This window comes from Oncorhynchus masou, chromosome 1 (assembly GCF_036934945.1).
Source record: "Oncorhynchus masou masou isolate Uvic2021 chromosome 1, UVic_Omas_1.1, whole genome shotgun sequence".
Taxonomy (NCBI): domain Eukaryota; kingdom Metazoa; phylum Chordata; class Actinopteri; order Salmoniformes; family Salmonidae; genus Oncorhynchus; species Oncorhynchus masou.
This window is the reverse complement of record NC_088212.1, coordinates 7,872,951-7,895,105: the sequence shown is the minus strand read 5'-3', so window position 1 is coordinate 7,895,105 and position 22,155 is coordinate 7,872,951. Positions and strand designations below refer to the sequence as shown.

Genomic DNA, 22,155 nt, shown 5'->3' with positions numbered 1-22,155 from the left:
ACATCTTGTGCTGTTTCACAGAACAAGAAACAAAAAAGCTGCAAAGACTAATTGCATTTGGCACAAAAGTTCTTAAGAGGTTTAACCAACTCTCTTTCTCAAACCCTCACAGTAGGCTCTCACTGACTCAAAAAACTGAAGTGCTGCCATCTTGGATTTCACCCTCAAAACCAAATCCCCATCCAGACATTTTTAACACTGATAATGCCTTGAAGAAGTGAGGACAGGATATATTTAATATCCATGGACAGAAGGCTGATTGGTCCGTAATACTGATATTAGGTGGGAAAGTTACACTGCTTGTGTTCTTGCTGGACACAGTGTTTTGACATCATGTTTAAGGCAGAAAATAAAATGACAGAAACACACATTACACGTGTGAACAGTACAGTGCACACACACCTTGGCGTACAGTTCACATGCACACACACACACACACACACACAAAATGGCACATATCACTCATCATATCAACAGGGGTAAAAGTGGTTTGAGGTATTGACATAAATGACCCATCTAGTTTACCTCTTGTTTTAGAACAATCCAAGAGGAAGAATCCTCTCAGCCCTTTTAATCCGAGATGTTAGGAAACTGAATAATTCTATCACACCCTTCTGAAATAAAACCTGAGGCATGGATGACAGCATTCTATCCCTTAACTTGTAACAGAGATACCAGAGAATTGGTGACGCTAAGAGAAATGGAGGGAGTATGTTAGAGACACCAACAGAGTTCTACATCCCTTATATGAGGGCTGTCCAACCCTCTTCCTGGAGATCTACTGTCCTGTAGGTTTTCAGTCCAACCCTCTTCCTGGAGATCTACTGTCCTGTAGGTTTTCAGTCCAACCCTCTTCCTGGAGATCTACTGTCCTGTAGGTTGTCAGTCCCAACCCTCTTCCTGGAGATCTACTGTCCTGTAGGTTGTCAGTCCCAACCCTCTTCCTGGAGATCTACTGTCCTGTAGGTTGTCAGTCCAACCCTCTTCCTGGAGATCTACTGTCCTGTAGGTTGTCAGTCCAACCCTCTTCCTGGAGATCTACTGCCCCTGTGGGTTGTCAGTCCAACCCTCTTCCTGGAGATCTACTGCCCCTGTGGGTTGTCAGTCCAACCCTCTTCCTGGAGATCTACTGCCCCTGTGGGTTGTCAGTCCAACCCTCTTCCTGAAGATCTACTGTCCTGTAGGTTGTCAGTCCAACCCTCTTCCTGGAGATCTACTGTCCTGTAGGTTGTCAGTCCAACCCTAATTTAACACACCTGATTATATTAATTAGCTGCTCAACAAAGACGTTAACTCGCTGAATCAGAACCGCTAAATTAGGGTTGGACTGAAACCTATAGGACAGTAGATCTCCAGGAAGAGGGTTGGACTGAAAACCTAGATGACAGTAGATCTCCAGGAAGAGGGTTGGACTGAAAACCTAGATGACAGTAGATCTCCAGGAAGAGGGTTGGACTGAAAACCTAGATGACAGTAGATCTCCAGGAAGAGGGTTGGACTGAAAACCTAGATGACAGTAGATCTCCAGGAAGAGGGTTGGACTGAAAACCTACAGGACGGTAGATCTCCAGGAAGAGGGTCTCCAGGAAGAGGGGACTGAAAACCTAGAGGACAGTATATCTCCAGGAAGAGGGTTGGACTGAAAACCTACAGGACGGTAGATCTCCAGGAAGAGGGTTGGACTGAAAACCTAGATGACAGTAGATCTCCAGGAAGAGGGTTGGGCAGCTCTGCATTACATCTCCTGACGAATCCAGAGGGACCTTATTGAAGCACACTGGATTCTGACCATTGGCAGAACCATAGTAGAAACCATTAGTCTGTGCTAAGACTTATTTTGCTATGAACAGAGCTTCTCCAGTCCAGTCGAATATCTGTTTCAGCACCAGCGTTGATTCAAAAGGCTGACCACAACACGCAGTGACCGAGAAGTTTGGCACCGTCAAGTCATTACATAATAAATACTGCCTTTTAAATCCAGTCCAATTCCTGCCCACGTGCACTGTGGGTAGCAGCAGCAGACTTCCTGTCTCACTGCCCCTGTGAGGCCTGGGCTGGCACTCCGGGGTGAAGTTTCCCCTAGGTACAGATCTAGGATCAGTGGTGATCCCCCCCCCCCTCCCCTGAATTCTAAACTTAACCATTAATACAAACCATTAATACAAAACTTACACCAGATCAGTGCCTAGGGACAACTTTACCCTACTCCTGGGCTCGCCCCTCAGTAGCAACAGCGATGTTGCTCTGGTCCTGGAGCAGTAGCTGTGCAGGGGGACATAGAAACACCACCATGACAGTGATGTTATCACTGGAGCCCGCTGCCTTGGCGTGAGCTACTAGCTCCTGGGCCACTCGCTCCCCTAGTACACCCTCTGAGATCTCTTCACACCCAGCCCCCTCCACGGCCCCCTGGGGTTCCCCCTGCTCCCGTAGGGCCCCGAGAACCAGGGCCGGGACCTCTGCGGGCCGGACGACGTCGAAGAAACCGTCGCAGGCCAGGAGGATGTAGTCCTCGTCTCCGTGTAGGCGTGTGGAGGAACAGTCAGCGTCGCCAGAGACATACGGCTTCTGGTCAAAGTCCCCTGGGAAGGAGGTGTTGTGTCAATGTGTAGAGGCAGCGGTTCACAAGTAAAGTAAAAAAGAGACTGGTTATTAGATGTGTTGAGTATTATTGGATGTGCACCGTCCTGGCTTGCATATCAGTCTGTGCTCATCAGTTCAGTGTAAATATGAACATACAGTTACCGGCATTAAAATAGAGACGGAGGATTGCAAAGATGCCATTTCAGGACAGAGGTGAAAGGAAGCCATTTCAAGACAGAGGTGAAAGGAAGCCATTTCAGGACAGAGGTGAAAGGAAGCCATTTCAGGACAGAGGTGAAAGGAAGCCATTTCAAGACAGAGGTGAAAGGAAGCCATTTGACAGAGGAAGCCATTTCAGGACAGAGAAGCCATTTGACAGAGGTGAAAGGAAGCCATTTCAAGACAGAGATGAAAGGAAGGACAGAGGTGAAAGGAAGCCATTTCAGGACAGAGGTGAAAGGAAGCCATTTCAAGACAGAGATGAAAGGAAGCCATTTCAAGACAGAGGTGAAAGGAAGCCATTTCAGGACAGAGGTGAAAGGAAGCCATTTCAAGACAGAGGTTACCAAGGTAACAGTGGAGGCACGTTGAAGAAGAAGAAGAAGAAGAAGAAGAGCAGAGTTGTTGTTTTTTTCCGGGGCGTTGTTTCAACCACCACAAGGTTGGGTTCCACTCACCTATGGCCCTAGAGACGGCGTAGGTTCCATTGACACGCCAACAGCCCATGAAGACGATGCATCCACCCAGGCCTTCTACACGCTGCTTCTCATCCTATAGGAAGACAGCAGTGGAGAGATGTTTAGCACTGTGTATGTGTGTCCCATAGGGCGGTGCACAACTGGCCCAGCGTCGTCTGGGATAAGGGAGGCCGGCATTGTAAATATGAATTTGTTCTTAACTGACTTGCCTAGTTAAATAAAGGTTAAAATAATAAATTAAAGTGTGTGTGACCTCTCTGTCAGGCTTGTGTGGGTCCATCAGAGTGATGTCTTGTCCTCGTCGGACCAGCATGCTCTGGGAGTCTCCCAGCCACGCCACATGAAGCCACTCCCCTTGCAGCAGCACCGCCACGCCTGTACTGCCGCTGCGAAGACGCTGCAGACACAACACAGACAGACACGCCCCCGTCACACAGACAGACACGCCCCCGTCACACAGACAGACACGCCCCCGTCACACAGACAGACACGCCCCCGTCACACAGACAGACACGCCCCCGTCACACAGACAGACACGCCCCGTCACACAGACAGACACGCCCCGTCACACAGACAGACACGCCCCCTTCACACAGACAGACACGCCCCCGTCACAGACAGACACGCCCCCTTCACACAGACAGACACACCCCGTCACACAGACCAGTCCTACCCAGCCTAACCTTCACATTATCCCAATCTCCACCGTGTCTATTGCCTACCTCTCTCTTGGCTTTCCCTCTCAACATGTCATCAGTGCGAGTGAAGGCTGTCTTGAAGGCAGTGGCCGGGTCGCTCTGCAGCTCCTCCTGCTGGCTGAGAGTGACGTGCAGGTGGGTGGCGGCATAGATAGCAGCGTCCACACCGCCATGCCCGTCAAACACAGCATAGTAACCACGCTCCACACCGTCCTACAGGAAGAGGTACAGGAAGCAGTCAGAGGTTCAGCCAATCAACTTGCAGTAAGAAAGAAGTGCAAACCAAATTGCTCCAATAAATGAAACCGTGAAACGAAGAGCCATTAGTCGGTCCAAAATGGAACCATTCCTCTTCTCCTTCCATGGAAGTAGATCTGTAAGCTGGAAGATTCTCCCCTGAACTGCTTATACCCAGGGATGTAGAGGGTAAACTATCAGCTCCAGGGGTAAACTACCAACTCCAGGGATGTAGAGGGTAAACTACCAACTCCAGGGATGTAGAGGGTAAACTATCAGCTCCAGGGGTAAACTACCAACTCCAGGGATGTAGAGGGTAAACTACCAACTCCAGGGATGTAGAGGGTAAACTATCAGCTCCAGGGGTAAACTACCAACTCCAGGGATGTAGAGGGTAAACTACCAACTCCAGGGATAAAGGGTAAACTCCAGGGATGTAGAGGGTAAACTACCAACTCCAGGGATGTAGAGGGTAAACTATCAGCTCCAGGGGTAAACTACCAACTCCAGGGATGTAGAGGGTAAACTACCAACTCCAGGGGTAAACTACCAACTCCAGGGATGTAGAGGGTAAACTACCAACTCCAGGGATGTAGAGGGTAAACTATCAGCTCCAGGGATGTAGAGGGTAAACTATCAGCTCCAGGGGTAAACTACCAACTCCAGGGATGTAGAGGGTAAACTACCAACTCCAGGGGTAAACTACCAACTCCAGGGATGTAGAGGGTAAACTACCAACTCCAGGGATGTAGAGGGTAAACTATCAGCTCCAGGGATGTAGAGGGTAAACTATCAGCTCCAGGGGTAAACTACCAACTCCAGGGATGTAGAGGGTAAACTACCAACTCCAGGGATGTAGAGGGTAAACTATCAGCTCCAGGGGTAAACTACCAACTCCAGGGATGTAGAGGGTAAACTACCAACTCCAGGGATGTAGAGGGTAAACTACCAACTCCAGGGATGTAGTGGGTAAACTATCAGCTCCAGGGGTAAACTACCAACTCCAGGGATGTAGAGGGTAAACTACCAACTCCAGGGATGTAGAGGGTAAACTATCAGCTCCAGGGGTAAACTACCAACTCCAGGGATGTAGAGGGTAAACTACCAACTCCAGGGATGTAGAGGGTAAACTACCAACTCCAGGGATGTAGTGGGTAAACTATCAGCTCCAGGGGTAAACTACCAACTCCAGGGATGTAGAGGGTAAACTACCAACTCCAGGGATGTAGAGGGTAAACTACCAACTCCAGGGACGTAGAGGGTAAACTACCAGCTCCAGGGACGTAGAGGGTAAACTACCAGCTCCAGGGACGTAGAGGGTAAACTACCAGCTCCAGGGACGTAGAGGGTAAACTACCAGCTCCAGGGACGTAGAGGGTAAACTACCAGCTCCAGGGACGTAGAGGGTAAACTATCAGCTCCAGGGGTAAACTACCAACTCCAGGGATGTAGAGGGTAAACTACCAACTCCAGGGATGTAGAGGGTAAACTACCAACTCCAGGGATGTAGAGGGTAAACTACCAACTCCAGGGATGTAGAGGGTAAACTACCAACTCCAGGGATGTAGAGGGTAAACTACCAACTCCAGGGATGTAGAGGGTAAACTACCAACTCCAGGGATGTAGAGGGTAAACTACCAACTCCAGGGATGTAGAGGGTAAACTACCAACTCCAGGGATGTAGAGGGTAAACTACCAACTCCAGGGATGTAGAGGGTAAACTACCAACTACCAACTCCAGGGATGTAGAGGGTAAACTACCAACTCCAGGGATGTAGAGGGTAAACTACCAACTCCAGGGATGTAGAGGGTAAACTACTCCCAACTCCAGGGATGTAGAGGGTAAACTAGCTCCCAACTATCAGCTCCAGGGATGTAGAGGGTAAACTATCAGCTCCAGGGATGTAGAGGGTAAACTACCAACTCCAGGGATGTAGAGGGTAAACTATCAGCTCCAACTCCAGGGATGTAGAGGGTAAACTATCACCAACTCAGCTCCAGGGATGTAGAGGGTAAACTATCAACTCCAGGGATGTAGAGGGTAAACTATCAGCTCCAGGGATGTAGAGGGTAAACTATCAGCTCCAGGGATGTAGAGGGTAAACTACCAACTCCAGGGATGTAGAGGGTAAACTACCAACTCCAGGGATGTAGAGGGTAAACTACCAACTCCAGGGATGTAGAGGGTAAACTAGACCCCAGTGGATGATCAAGATACGACGAACAACCACCAATATAAACCAAAACCAAGGATATTTATGGAACTGGATTATTGGCATTTGATCGCATTTTAAAACAGGGAAGTTAGGCCCACGGGGGAAGTTAGGCCCACGGGGGAAGTTAGGCCCACGGGGGAAGTTAGGCCCACGGGGGAAGTTAGGCCCACGGGGGAAGTTAGGCCCACGGGGGAAGTTAGGCCCACGGGGGAAGTTAGGCCCACCAACTGTACATGATTCTCCTCGCTCGCAAAAAGGCAGGCGCGAATTGAACTCTGATCAAGAAAATAAGCAATGTTGAGCTTTGATCAATGTTGGCAACGCAACGTAAACGCTATTTCCCCAAATAAAAACATGACAGTGGTGTGTATTCATGGATGCTGAGGGATGCCAGGCTTCACAATTATTTTGTTTTTTAGGAAAAAAAATATTATTATTATTATTATAAAGAATGTACAGTGTATTTGGAAAGTATGTCAGACATGTTCTACCTTTACGGTACATTAGATCCTTATTCTAAAATGTATTAAGTATTTGTTTTCCTCATCAATCTACACACAATACAACATAATGACAAAGTGAAAAACAGGTTTTTAGAAAATGTATTTACATCTATTACAAATAAAATAAATACCTTACTACATAAGTATTCAGACCCTTCGCTATGAGACTCGAAATTGAGCTCAGGTACATCCTGTTTCCATTGATCGTCCTTAAAATGTTTCCACAACTTGATTGGCGTCCACCTGTGGTGAATTCAATTGATTGGACATGATTTGTAAAAGGCACACAGCTGTCTATATAAAAGGTCCCACAGTTGACAGTGCATTTCAGAGCAAAAACCAAGCCATGAGGTCGAAGGAATTGTAGAGCTCCGAGACAGGATTGTGTCGAGGCACAGATCTGGGGAAGGGTACCAAAAAATGTCTGTAGCATTAAAAGGTCCCCAAGAACACAGTGGCCCCCATCATAAATTTTTGTTATTATTATTATTTTATTTTTTTGAATTACCACGTTTTCTCCCCAATTTCGTGATATCCAATTGGTAGTTACAGTCTTGTCCCAAATTTTGTGGCGTACTCATTTTTAAATGGACGTAAATCGTTTAGGTATTCACCCTTTTTCGTGGTATCCAATTGGTAGTTACAGTCTTGTCCCATCGCTGCAACTCCCGTACGGACTCGGGAGAGGCGAAGGTCTTCCGAACCACGACCCAAGCTGCACTGCTTCGTGACACACCGCTTAAACAGGAAGCCAGCCTCACCAATGTGCTACACAGCCTGGGATTAAAACGCGAGTCTGTAGTGACGCCTCCAGCACTACGATGCTTTAGACTGCTGCGCCACCCCCGGCTTCCATCATTCATAAATGGAAACAATTTGGAACCACCAACACTCTTCCTAGAGCTGGCCGCCCGGCCAAACTGAGCAATCGGGGGAGAAGGGCCTTGGTCTGGGAAGTGATCAAGAACCCGATGGTCAATCTGAAAGAGCTCCAGAGTTCCTCTGTTGAGATGGGAGAAACTTCCAGAAGATAACCATCTCTGCAGCATTCCACCAATCAGGCCTTTATGGTAGAGTGGCCAGATGGAAGGCACTCCCCAGTAAAAGGCTCATGACAGCCCACTTGGAGTTGGCCAAAAGGCACCTAAAGGACTCTCAGACCATGAGAAACAAGATTCTCTGGTCTGATTAAACCAAGATTGAACTCTTTGGCCTGAATTCCAAGCATCATTTCTGGAGGAAAAACCTGGCGCCGTCCCTACGGTGAAGCATGGTGGTGGCAGCATCATCATGCTGTGGGGATGTTTTTCAGCGGCAGGGACTGGGAGACTAGTCAGGATTGATGGAAAGATGAACGGAGCAAAGTACAGAGAGATTCTTGATGAAAATCTGCTCCAGAGCACTCAGGACCTCAGACTGTGGTGAAAGTTCACATTCGAACAGGACAACGACCCTAAGCACACAGCAGAGACAACGTAGGAGTAGGAGTGGCTTTGGGACAAGTCTTAGAATGTCCTTGAGTGGCCCAGCCAGAGCCCGGACTTGAACCCGATCTATCATCTCTGGAGAGGCCTGAAAATAGCTGTGCAGCGACACTCCTCATTCAACCTGACAGAGCTTGAGAGGATCTGCAGAGAAGAATGGGTAAAACTCCCCAAATACAGGTGTGCCAAGCTTGGAGCGTCATAACCAAGAAGACTCAAGGTTGTAATCGCTGCCAAAGGTGCTGCAACAAAGTACTGAGTAAAGGGTCTGAATACTTATGTAAATGTGAGTTTTTTTATTTTCATAAAATTTGCTAAAATTTCTAAAAACCTGTTTTTGCTTCGTCATTATGGGTTATTGTGTGTAGATCAATGAGGGGGAAAAACTAATATAATTTATTTTAGAATAAGGCTGTAACGTAACAAAATGTGGGAAAAGTCAAGGGGTCTGAATACTTTCCGAATGCCACTGTATCTCACAGGAGAAAGCATCCGAGCGAGTGAAACAGCGCCCCTCGGTCTCTCTATGGGTAAGCCAAACGAGTATGACATTGTTGCCACACATAGCATTGAAGGCAATGGAAGCCAGCGAGCATCTGGCCTCCCTTGACAAAACAAATTAGCCAATCAGCATTGAGCTAAACTGAGTGAGCTCAACTGTGATTGGTCCTGGCGCACAAAAAAGTGTCAAAGGAAGCCAGTTTGAATTTGCCTTCACTCCTATCAAATCCCATTGAGAGCATTCACAGGTTAATTTGCATAATTTAGTGGAATTAAATTGCCGTGTATTATTCATCACACAAGCACAGCCAGTAGTATAAATTACTTAAGTAAAGATACTTTCAAGTACTAGTTAGTGTAACAGTTTAGCTTCCGTCCCTCTCCTCGCCCCTACCTGGGCTCGAACCAGGGACCCTCTGCACACATCAACAAATGCCTCCCACGAAGCACAGTCACCAATCGCTCCACAAAAGCCGCAGTCCTTGCAGAGCAAAGGGGAACAACTACTTCAATGTGTCAGAGCGAGTGACGTCACTGATTGAAACGCTATTAGCGCGCACCCCGATAACTAGCTATTCATTTCACACCGGTTACATTAGCAGGACAGGAAAATGGCCCAATTCACACACTTATCAAGAGAACATTCCTGGTCATCTACTGCTTCTGATCTGGAGGACTCACTAAACAGAGAACATCCCTGGTCATCTACTGCCTCTGATCTGGAGGACTCACTAAACAGAGAACATCCCTGGTCATCTACTGCCTCTGATCTGGAGGACTCACTAAACAGAGAACATCCCTGGCCATCCCTACTGATCTGGAGGACTCACTAAACAGAGAGCATCCCTGGTCATCTACTGCCTCTGATCTGGAGGACTCACTAAACAGAGAACATGCTTTTTGGTCATCTACTGTCTGAGTGTTGAGTCTGAGTCTGGAGTGTCTCACTAGTGTGAGAACATCCCTGGTCATCCCTAGTGCCTCTGATGGAGTGGAGGACTGTCTAAACAGAGCGTTGGAACATCCTGGTCATCCCTGGGAGTGCCTCTGATCTGGGAGTGACTGAGTGTTAAACAGAGAACATCCCTGGTCATCTAGTGTCTGATCTGGAGTGTCTGAGTGTTGGACGTTGGAGTGTCACTAAACAGTGTGGGAACATCCCTGGTCATGTTGGAGTGTCTCTGATCTGGAGTGACTCACGTAAACAGAGAACATCCCTGGATCTGAGTGTTGGAGTGTCCTCTGATCTGGAGTGTCTGAGTGTGGGAGTGTCAGAGTGTTGGACATGTCTGAGTGTCATCTACTGCCTCTGATCTGGAGGAGTCACTCGTTGGAAACACACATGTTTGTTTGGAGTGTCTGAGTGTGGGAGTGTCTGAGTGTTGGAGTGTCTGATGAGCGTGGGAGTGTCTGAGTGTTGGAGTGTCGGAGCGTTGGAGTGTCTGATGAGTGTGGGAGTGTCTGAGTGCGTGGGAGTGTCTGATGAGCGTGGGAGTGTCTGATGAGCGTGGGAGTGTCTGATGAGCGTGGGAGTGTCTGATGAGCGTGGGAGTGTCTGATGAGCGTGGGAGTGTCTGATGAGCGTGGGAGTGTCTGTGTTGGAGTGTCGGAGCGTTGGAGTGTCTGATGTTGGAGTGTCTGAGCGTGGGAGTGTCTGATGAGTGTCGTGTTGGAGTGTCTGATGGGAGTGTCGTGTTGGAGTGTCTGATGAGCGTGGGAGTGTCTGAGTGTGGGAGTGTCTGAGCGTGGGAGTGTCTGAGTGTTGGAGTGTCGGAGCGTTGGAGTGTCTGATGAGTGTGGGAGTGTCTGATGTGTCGTGGAGTGTCTGATGAGTGTGGGAGTGTCTGGATATCCGTAAGTGTTGGAGTGTCTGAAAGTGTGGGAAAACAATGGTGTCGAGCGTTGGCTTTGTTTGATGAGTGTGGGATTTTGAAATTGGGAGTTTATACTTTTTATGAGTGTTTGATACTTAACTAGTGTCGGAGCGTTTAGTGTCTGATGAGTTTGAGCGTGGGAGTGTCTGAGTGTCGGAGCGTTGGAGCGTTGGAGTGTCTGATGAGTGTGGGAGTGTCTGAGTAGTCGGAGCGTTTGTCTGATGAGTGTGGGAGTGTCTGAGTGTTAACTTGTCTGATGAGTTGGGAGTGTCAGCGTGGGAGTTCTGAGTGTATCGTTGGACTTGGAGTACTGAGTGTGGGAGTATGAAAGTGTTGATGAGTGTGGGAGTGTCTTTTGGAGTGTCTGATGAGCGTGGGAGTGTCTGATGAAATGGGAGTGTCTGAAAATCATGTTGGAGTGTCTGATGAGTGTGGGAGTGTCTGAGTGTTGGAGTGTCGGAGTGTCGGAGCGTTGGAGTGTCTGATGAGCGTGGGAGTGTCTGAGTGTTGGAGTGTCGGAGCGTTGGAGTGTCGGAGTGTCTGATGAGTGTTGTGTACACGTTGGAGTGTCGGAGTGTATACTTATCTGATGAGTGTGGGAGTGTGGATTGGAGTGTGAAAGCTAGTGTGATGTCTTGAGTGTGATGGGAGTGTTAAATCGGAGCGTTCAATCGGAGTGTCTGATGAAGGGGAGTGTCAGTGTTGGAGTGAAGGATTTGGAGTCGGAGTGGGAGTGTTGAGTCTGAGTGTTGGAGTGTGAGTGTCGGATGTCAGCGTTGCCATTCAGTGTGGGAGTGTCGGAGTTGGAGTGGTGACTGGGCAAGACGTTGGAAAGCGATGTAAGTGCCTTTCGGAGCGTTGGGGTCGGAGTGGTGAGCGTGGGAGTGTCTGAGTGTTCGTGTGCCCCTGGATATCCGTAAATAAATTAAAAAATAAGACAATGGTGCCGTCTGCTTTGTTTAATATGAGGATTTTGAAATTATTTATACTTTTTACTTTTGATACTTAACTATATTTAAAATCAAATAGTTTTAGACTTTTATTCAAGTAGTATTTTACTGGGTAACTTTCCCTTTTACTTGAGTCATTTTCTATTAAGGTATCTTTACTTTTACTACAGTATGAAAATTGGGTATTTTTTCCACCAATGCATACATAAAAATAAGTAGAAAATCATGCTGTCTGGTTTGCCTAATAAGGGATTTGAATTTATTCATACTTTTACTTTTGATACTTAATGTTGTGTACACTCAGTGTATACTTATCAACACCAGGTGAATTCAGGTGAAAGCTATGATCCCTTATTGATGTCACTTGTTAAATCCACTTCAATCAGTGTCGATGAAGGGGAGGAGTCAGGTTAAAGAAGAATTTTAAAGTCTTGGGACGATTGAGACATGGATTGTCTATGCATGCCATTCAGAGGGTGACTGGGCAAGACAAAGGATGTAAGTGCCTTTAAACGGGGTATGGTAGTAGGTGCCAGGCCACACCAGTTTATGTCAAGAACTGCAACGCTGCTGGGTTTTTCACGCTCAACAGTTTCCTGTGTGTATCAAGGACATCCAGACAACTTGACACAACTGTGTGAAGCATTGGAGTCAACATGGGCGAGCATCCCTGTGGAACGCTTTCGACACCTCGTAGAGTCCCTGTGGAACGCTTTCGACACCTCGTAGAGTCCCTGTGGAACGCTTTCGACACCTCGTAGAGTCCCTGTGGAACGCTTTCGACACCTCGTAGAGTCCCTGTGGAACGCTTTCAAACACCTCGTAGAGTCCCTGTGGAACGCTTTCGACACCTCGTAGAGTCCCTGTGGAACGCTTTCGACACCTTGTAGAGTCCCTGTGGAACGCTTTCCACACCTCGTAGAGTCCCTGTGGAACGCTTTCGACACCTTGTAGAGTCCCATGCACTGACATATTGGGGCTGTTCTGAGGGGAAAGCGGTGGAGGGGGGGTGCAACCAGTGTTCCCTAAAATATTTGTCCCTGAGCATAATTTCAGGTCTGCTGAGTGCAAACTTGGATCGTTTGAATTTGTTTAAAAACTTGAATTCTGTGCAACTTCCGGCGCACGTTTACTGAGAACACTGAGGCTGTACCCACTTTAAGTTACAGTTTTACTGTGAACACTGAGGCTGTACCTGCTTTAAGTTACAGTTTTACTGTGAACACTGAGGCTGTACCCACTTTAAGTTACAGTTTTACTGTGAACACTGAGGCTGTACCCTGCTTTAAGTTACAGTTTTACTGTGAACACTGAGGCTGTACCCACTTTAAGCTACAGTTTTACTGTGAACACTGAGGCTGTACCCACTTTAAGTTACAGTTTTACTGTGAACACTGAGGCTGTACCTGCTTTAAGTTACAGTTTTACTGTGAACACTGAGGCTGTACCTGCTTTAAGTTACAGTTTTACTGTGAACACTGAGGCTGTACCTGCTTTAAGGTACAGCTATAACAGCGGCCAAGTAGGCTACTGTGGCTACTTGATCATAATGTAGGCCGACCAAAGTGGCCTACCATCAAAAACTATGGAGAAAATGCCTCCCATGACATTTTAACATTGAAATAGCTGTATATAACAGCCTATATTAGCAGCCAATGTGTTCAATGTAGGCCGACATTCCATGACAAGCCAGATGCTCGCTGACTTTTGGAGAAAAAAAATAATGCAGGGCTTGACATGAACCTGTTTATCCACTTGTCCTTCAGACAAGGTGGTGACTGAACATGTTGTGTTGTTTGCTGCAAGAAAACCACTTTACAATAATGATTCTCAATTTACAAAATAAAATGCATTATTATTCTCATATCATTATTACAGAGAATCAGCCAAATTATGCTGCCCTCTACCTATTGGCTACTTAACTTATACAATGCCTGTCTCAAAATACAACACTGCCCCTTTAAGAAAAACAATAAAAGCTCGTTACCTGATTCGCTTTTCAATGATATCTAGAAATATACACGTTTTTGTGTTCTTCAGCCCGTACGGGAGTTGTAGGGGGGGGAGCAGGAGAATTAACGAAGAGGAAACTCAAATGAACGTTGATCACTCTTATTTGAATTTCTATGTTGCAAAAAAAAGTGACCATTTTTTCATGCCACGAGAATCCGGATCCGGTCAAATAGGTTCTAGAACAAAACAATCTAAAACGGCAAGGTGACTGTTCCTGTTGGTTCGGCCAGAGAGGAAGGTGTATGAAGCGGATTGGGTCCAGCTGAGATAAACTGTTTATACCAGAGTTATTACCTTGAGGCCAGTGAGTGTGTTGAAGTCAGGGAGGGTCACATGGCGATCCTCCATCTTCCTTCGAGTGTTCCTGATGGCGTGGGCGGAGCACATGAGGAAACGGGAGGGTCCTACTGGGAGAGGGGAGGGGAGATTCTGATGCCAAGCCACGCCCACCTCTCGAAGCTTATTGAGAAACAGCCGCTGGACGGGCTCCGATTGGAGCACTTAGGACGAGAGGGGAGGGGCCAAAGGAAATTCAGTTAGGTCTCTGATAATCCAGATGAGAATGTTCTCCATATTGTAGGACACATATCCAAGCCTTTCAGATTTACTCAAGTGTCTAAGGGTTAATTGGTATTGGGAGATGAAACCCCAGGGGTTAAAGGGTGGTCAATGGATACGCACACACAATGTATATATATATATATACACATACATATACACATATACATATATATACACATATATATACATACACACACACACACACACATATATATATACATATACATACATATATACACATATATATACACATATATACACACATATATACACACATATATACACACATATATATATATATATACACACACATACATATATATATATATATATATATACACACACACACATACATACACACACACACACACACACATACACATATATACACACACATATATACACACACGCGCACACACACATATACACACGCGCGCGCGCACACACACACACACATACATATATACACACACACTCTCACACACACACACACACACACACAGTGATGGAACCACCAGCCTGGCTAGTAGACTGCAATTTAGTCTTTTACTGGGTGACTTTCACTTTGACCTTTTAATAGAAAATGACTCAAGGTATCTTTGCTTTTACTCAAGTATGACAATTGGCTACATTTCCCCGCCACGGCACACACACACAGAGAAGGGGACGCTCTGCTGGACACAGGTGGTCTGAATCACAGATGACGTCATGAGTCCGAACTCACAAACAACTTCCCGTTCCTCTCCTTGCTGCTGTTCTGTTTCCTGGGGGAGGTGGAAAGGTGAAAGGTCAGCCTTCAGCAGCTCAGCCAAGGCTGCGTGGCACATGGCTGCATTCAGTGTTGAAGAAGTGTCTCTGCATGAGAGGAGAGAGAGTCCTTATGAGTGAACACCATAGAGAATGTTAAGGGTCTCTCGTGGACAAAGGTATGAGCAGCAACATAGAGGGCTTCTACCATTTTGATGTAGTGATATTTCCAACTTCTTTTGGTTAATCCTCTCTGGTGACCCTGTTGGGAGTCTATGTCCAACCAGGTCATCAGGAGGAATGAAGAAGAAAAAAACAGACAACTTCAAAATGGATATTGCCTTAATGGCGCTGCCTATGCTGTCATGGACGCTATAATTCTACAGATACAAAGAGGAGTCCTCTATCTCTCTCTATGGTAAACACACACAGCCAAAATTAAACAAAGCTAAACACGACACAAACATCTGTAATTTCTCTGTACGAGATTAGAGTCCTGCCAGGGTGGAACAGGGGACCGAGACATGCTCAGGGGGAAACAGGAAGTGGGTAGAACAATAGTGATTCTACAGGCAGGAAATTAGGTCATACAAACAGGAAGTGCCTCAGAGTCAGAAGACAGAAGGAAAAGAGGACACACTATCAGAGACTGAACTCTTATGGTCTGGCACATTGTTGCCTTGAACTCCTCTGGCCTGGCCTGGCACGTTGCTGTTTAAATCTCTGGCATTTGTTGTTTTCAATACTACTGCTTTTGAAAACAATTTACTTGACACCCAAAAGAAGACGTTAATGACACGGTCATAACCGCTGACAACGTGTCATAACTTGTCATAATAAACACTCATCACACACATATTTAGACCTCTTGTGAAATATATTGTGTTATTTTATGGCTGGTTGTGACACCTACATAGTGTCAAAACCCAAATGTATTAAAATGTGTTTTTTTCCCCTGCCAAGAGGTTTCCTTTTGTTTGAAAATTGATTTCTTAAGTCCTCTGTTGTTGCTGTAATTCATTCTTTACAGTCATGCTCCCCCCCCCCCATCATATGTTAAATAACTTGTAGAACACTTTATGACACTGTCAAGAAGCATTATGACATCATAATCACATAAGCCAGATAGGCCAATCACGTACAAGCCCTTATATAATCAGTCAACAATGAGGGTGTCTTGTCCTGCTCCTGAAATCTGCTCCTCCATTCACCCCAGTCATCAGCAAACAGGGCATTGGGGTTGGTGCACGTTTGCACAATTACAATGATTTCATAAAATGTTACGAAACATAAACATACTGTTGACAGGGAGACTATGGTGTACTGGAATGTTTTGTCTCGTGTGTTAGGTTTAGTGGTGTTTGACACTCTTATGTAGGTGTCATAACCAACCATAAAATAACACAATATATTCCAAACAGGTGCAAATGTGTCATGACAGTGTTATGACCATATTATGACGCGTTATGTCAGCTGTTATGACATATTCCATGGTTATGACATTGTCACAACATGTTATGACGCTGGGTGTCGGGTAAAGTGTTACCCAGCTGGGTAATTATCCCTGAAGTGTGTTCAGAGGCAGTTTACATTCAGCCCTCCCCGTGGCTGTGTTGCTTTCTCTTCCTAACTATCTGACCGCCTCTTCCTAACTATCTGACCGCCTCTTCCTAACTATCTGACCGCCTCTTCCTAACTATCTGACCGCCTCTTCCTAACTATCTGACCGCTCTTCGTAACTATCTGACCGCTCTTCGTAACTATCTGACCGCTCTTCGTAACTATCTGACCGCTCTTCGTAACTATCTGACCGCTCTTCGTAACTATCTGACCGCCTCTTCGTAACTATCTAACTGCATATTCTCTCATTTCCCTTCTCCCTCTCCTTGTTCTCCCTCTTCTCTTTCTCCTCCCCCTCTCTCACTCTCTCTCCGTGATAGACAGCCCTGTAACTCAGCCCCTCTACTCACGCAGAGTATAATGAACAGGACAGGACACAGATATGAGGATAAGCTTGCTGCTGCACAACAGGAATGTAAACAATGCGGTCTGCAAGCTGCAGCATCAATACCAGCGGGGTCATGTTCATTAAAGCAAACCGGAACAAAACATTTTTCAACGGAAAATGAAAACAAGTGATTCTGATTGGACCGGGTAGTCCTATACCTAGACAGATACACACACACACACACACACACACACACACACACACACACACACACACACACACACACACACACACACACACACACACACACACACACACAGTGTTGAGAAAGCATAGGCCCAGGTCCATGCTGTCTCCCGTCACCTTGTCCACACACACACCTGGTGTTGAGTAGGCGTAAGCCCAGATCCAGGCTCTCTCCTCTTAGTTCGTCCAGGGTGACCTTCCTGCTGAGGGGGTTGAGAGGCAGGGGGTCTTCAGGACCCAGCGGAGCAGGGAACTCCTCTAGGAACCTCCTCAGGCACTCCCGCACCACCTCCTCCTCCATGACACCACCCATACCTGAACTTGGAACACACACACACACAGCATACCATTCAGGGGTTGGTACCGGTTCAGGGAACGGAACTGAGAAAAAGAAGAAGAAAAAAAAAGGAATTGGATTTGAAACGGAACCGGGAACGAAAGTTCTCTCTACTGTTCTTGAAACTGCAGCATTTCTGCCTTCTTGAACAGGGCGAATAGCTCAGATACACATGAAAGCAAGAAATGACCGCGGGAATCGATAGAACAATGCTCAGAGACGCACAAAAACAATATAACATTCAAAATGGGTGAATCTTTCCTTTAACTCAAGGTACTTTGAAAAAGTAGCTCACTACAGCCAAACTACATCCAAACTACAGTAGCGTGTAGTTCCAGTAGTTAGCTACACCGCTACATGGTAAAACAGTAGTGTGTAGTTCCAGTAGTTAGCTACACCGCTACATGGTAAAACAGTAGTGTGTAGTTCCAGTAGTTAGCTACACCGCTACATGGTAAAACAGTAGTGTGTAGTTCCAGTAGTTAGCTACATGGTAAAACAGTAGTGTGTAGTTCCAGTAGTTAGCTACACCGCTACATGGTAAAACAGTAGTGTGTACATGGTAAAACAGTAGTGTGTAGCTCCAGTAGTTAGCTACACCGCTACATGGTAAAACAGTAGTGTGTAGTTCCAGTCGTTAGCTACACCACTGCATGGTAAACCAGTAGTGTGTAGTTCCAGTAGTTAGCTACATGGTAAAACATTAGTGTGTAGTTCTAGTAGTTAGCTACACCGCTACATGGTCAAACAGTAGTGTGTAGTTCCAGTAGCTAGCTACATGGTAAAACAGTAGTGTGTAGTTCCAGTAGCTAGCTACATGGTAAAACAGTAGTGTGTAGTTCTAGTAGTTAGCTACACCTCTACATGGTAAAATGAGGTAAATAACTACTGGAAACACTATCAAGATTTGAATTTAGCACAACTACCGCCAAGCTACTGCAAAATGTAGTTAAATTACACGTTGAACAATATGTAGTTCACTACTCCCCAACACTGGTAAACAACTATCTCACCCGTTCTACAACAAGCTGCTCCATCGGTGCTAATTAGGGAGTAAATTAAAAGAGCCAAATGTAAACAATGTTGATTTCACAGTTTCATTTTTTTTATATATAAAAAGGAACCATAATGAACCGTCAATTTTTAGAGGGTCGAAACGGTTCGGAACTTTATTTTCTTATCGGAACATCGGAATGGAACAAAAAGAAACATAAGGGTTCTGCTCAGAATGTTGGAAAATCATTTTTACCATGAGGTTTTATTATTGTAACAAACCTAGTTACCGCTCTCCCAAGGGAGATGGCTTTCTTGGAGCAGCGGTAACGTCTTCATCTCTGGACCTCAGGGTCACAAGTTTGAGGGTTGCCGTGGAACCTTGGGACGTTTTTTAAAATTATTTTTAATAATGATTTCCCTTACACACTTAATAATAACTTATTTTCCCTTCAGGTTAAGTGTCAGAGGTCAGGTAAAGGTCAAACAGCTGCAGTAAGTGGTCCCCACGACAACCAGAGGCCTGGCATCCACCCTGTCTGTCTGTGTTCGTCTGTTCTTTTGTCTGCCTGTCTGTCTCTCGGTTCAGTGAGACTCACAGGTCCAACTTCTATGAGGGACAAAACAATAATACCTCAACATTATTCCTGTCAATGTGAAGGACACACCATCACTGCTTTCGCCCAATAACGGACCAAATGAGTCTGTTTCTCCTTACAGTCCAAGGACCTTACATGCTCTGTTAAAAGGGTGAATTGGCTCCCGCAGCCAAAACAGCCATATTCTCCATCTAAACGTGAATTGATTCTCAATTGCGGTACAATTCTAGAAACAAATTCCTCTACTTTCATATCACATCACAAGTATTCCACAAATGCTAAATATACACTACACTGTTTTAACAGTTGCAGCCGAACGTGTGAGTACTTTCTGAAGGCACTGTAACTTTTTTGAAAATTATTTCTCATCGATATGAAATCAAAATTTGTGGATTCGGCTCTTTCAGCAACACCCATTGCTGACAGGTCTATAAAAACGAGCACACAGCCATGCAATCTCCATAGACAAACATTGGCAGTGGAATGACCTCACTGAAGAGCTCCGTGACTTTCATCGTGGCACCGTCATAGGATGTCACCTTCCCAACAAGTCAGTTAGTCGAATTTCTGCCCTGCTAGAGCCGTCCCCCGGTCAACTGTAAGTGCTGTTATTGTGAAGTGGAGACGTCTAGGAGCAACAACGGCTCAGCATCAAAGTGGTAGGCCACACAAGCTCACAGAACGGGACCGCCGGGTGCTGAAAATGTATCTGTCCCCGGTTGCAACACTCACTACCTAGTTCCAAATTGCCGATGGAAGCAACATCAGCACAATAACTGTTCGTCAGGAACTTTTTAAAAAGCTTAAAAAGCTTGGACTCTGGAGCAGTGGAAACGCGTTTCACCATCTGGCAGTCCGAAGAATGAATCTGGGTTTGGTGGAATGCATAGTGCCAACTGTAAAGTTTGGTGGAGGAGGAATAATGGTCTGGGACTGTTTTTCATGGTTTAGGTGCCCATGTAACAGTATATTTTTTAAACCGTCCCCTCGCCCATACCCGGGCGCGAACCAGGGACCCTCTGCACACATCAACAACAGTCACCCTCGAAGCGTCGTTACCTATCGCTCCACAAAAGCCACGGCCCTTGCAGAGCAAGGGGAACTACTACTTCAAGGTCTCAGAGCAAGTGACGTCACCGATTGAAACGCTATTTAGCGTGCACCGCTAACTAAGATAGCCGTTTCACATCCGTTACACCCATATACATAGTGCCAACTGTAAAGTTTGGTGGAGGAGGAATAATGGTCTGGGTCTGTTTTTCATGGTTCGGTCCCCTTAGTTCCAGTGAAGGGAGATCTTAACGCTACAGCATACAATGACATTCTAGACGATTCTGTGCTTCCAACTTTTTTCCTGTTTCAACATGACAATGCCCCTGTGCATAAAGCGAGGTCCATACAGAAATGGTTTGTCAAGATCGGTGTGGAAGAACTTGACTGGCCGGCACAGAGCCCTGACCTCAACCCCAACTAACATCTTTGGGATGAATTGGAACGCTGACTGCAAGCCAGGACTAATCACCCGACATCAGTGTCCGACAACAGCAAATGGGAGACCAACTCCTTATTAATGCCCATGACTTTAGAATGAGATGTTTGATGAGCAGGTGTCCACATAACTTTTGGCCATGTTTACGCTACTACTCTCTGTTTATCATATATGCAGTCACTTTAACTATACATTCATGTACATACGACCTCAATTGGCCCGACCAACCAGTGCCCCCACACATTGGCTAACCGGGCTATCTGCATTGTGTCCCACCCACCACCCTCTCTTTTACACTACTGCTACTCCATGTTCATCATATATGCATAGTCACTTTAACCATACCTACATACTACCTCCATCAGCCCGATTAACCGGTGTCTGTATGTAGCCTCGCTACTGTTATTTTTCACTGTTGTTTTTAGTTCTTTACTTGTTCACCTAATACACATTTTACACTATTGGATAGAGCCTGTAAGTAAGCATTTCACTGTAAGGTCTACTACACCTGTTGTATTCAGCATTTCACTGTGAGGTCTACTACACCTGTTGTATTCGGCGCACGTGACAAATAAACTTTGATTTGATGTAGTGTAGCTTTAGCAAGGGGCTCGTGGTCACCTGTGTGTGCGTAGCTTAGGAACATAACTAGAGGAAATGTTGTGCACATGATGTGAATGAATGTTTAATAATACAATAATTTAACACAACATGACGAATAAAATCACTGTTGAGACGTGCGTGTATTTGACACAATGTTTCTGTTAGGCCATTCAATGTCTACATTCCTAGTTGCAAAACCTATTTCCTATATATTATACCGTCAGAGATGCAGTCTGAGTCTCCACAAACAACATGTTTGATTTTATTTCCTGCTTTGCAAAAAAAAAAAAAAAAGAAGAACAAACTACTTTCAAGCTACAGTACGACACGATAACATTTCTTACCTTGGCCTATCTTCTTCAGGGCACTCCCTTTACTAGCTCGCTACTGGACTGAGCGAGACAACTACACGCCCTTTCAAGACTGACACAAAAATAGTTTAAAGTCATGGAAGTCCAGAAGAAGCGTGGCGACGTGAAAACGAACCACTATGTTCGAAGACCCCTAATACACAGAATCTGCGCATATCACTGAGTTGTAGATCATGGGCTTGCTCGTGGTGGGCACAAGCACATTTTGAGACTATGTTCATAGATCTGTGTTTGGCTGCGTAGACACTACGGGAATTTGACGTTCCTGAACACCAGACTCCGACTTGCCGAGCACACGACAGACCATGGGAGAATCTCAACTGTAGTACTCCATGCGTCCTCGCTCTTCGCCTCCTCAAAACCTATTGGAGGAGAAGGTTAGAGGGGCAGGCCCTCTGGCTTCCTTAATCCAATGGGTTTTCAGCAGGAGAGAGAGGACACGAGGACGACAAATTTGAGTTTCTCCCATGGTCTGTCATGCGCTCTGCAAGTCGAGTCCAATGT

General features: G+C 45.9%; 1 protein-coding gene across 3 annotated transcripts; it reads right to left on the bottom strand.

Moving 5' to 3' along the window:
• Positions 1 to 1,610: 1,610 nt before the first annotated feature.
• Positions 1,611 to 21,895, bottom strand: ppm1f (protein phosphatase, Mg2+/Mn2+ dependent, 1F). 3 transcript variants are annotated; one of them, XM_064933598.1, is made up of 8 exons: positions 21,625 to 21,895; positions 17,394 to 17,640; positions 15,043 to 15,173; positions 14,052 to 14,257; positions 4,004 to 4,192; positions 3,535 to 3,678; positions 3,261 to 3,354; positions 1,611 to 2,582 (listed from the first exon to the last, which is right to left on the bottom strand). In XM_064933598.1, exons 2-8 carry the CDS (start codon positions 17,570 to 17,572, stop codon positions 2,203 to 2,205), a joined length of 1,323 nt encoding a protein of 440 aa, XP_064789670.1. In that variant the 5' UTR covers positions 17,573 to 17,640; positions 21,625 to 21,895; the 3' UTR covers positions 1,611 to 2,202. The 3 variants fall into 3 exon arrangements, with proteins under 3 accessions (XP_064789670.1, XP_064789592.1, XP_064789753.1); XM_064933520.1 differs by having other exon boundaries at positions 17,394 to 17,579; XM_064933681.1 differs by having other exon boundaries at positions 17,394 to 17,574.
• Between the last annotated feature and the right edge of the window lie 260 nt (positions 21,896 to 22,155).

What these genes read in the sequence shown, in the direction of transcription:
- ppm1f (XM_064933598.1), bottom strand. Translation starts at nt 17,572, where the DNA reads ATGGGTGGTGTCATGGAGGAGGAGGTGGTGCGGGAGTGCCTGAGGAGG. An exon ending in TTACGCCTACTCAACACCAG is followed by an intron (nt 15,174 to 17,393) that starts GTGTGTGTGTGG and finishes CCTCTCATGCAG; the next exon opens with AGACACTTCTTCAACACTGA. An exon ending in AGAGGAACGGGAAGTTGTTT is followed by an intron (nt 14,258 to 15,042) that starts GTGAGTTCGGAC and finishes TCTCGTCCTAAG; the next exon opens with TGCTCCAATCGGAGCCCGTC.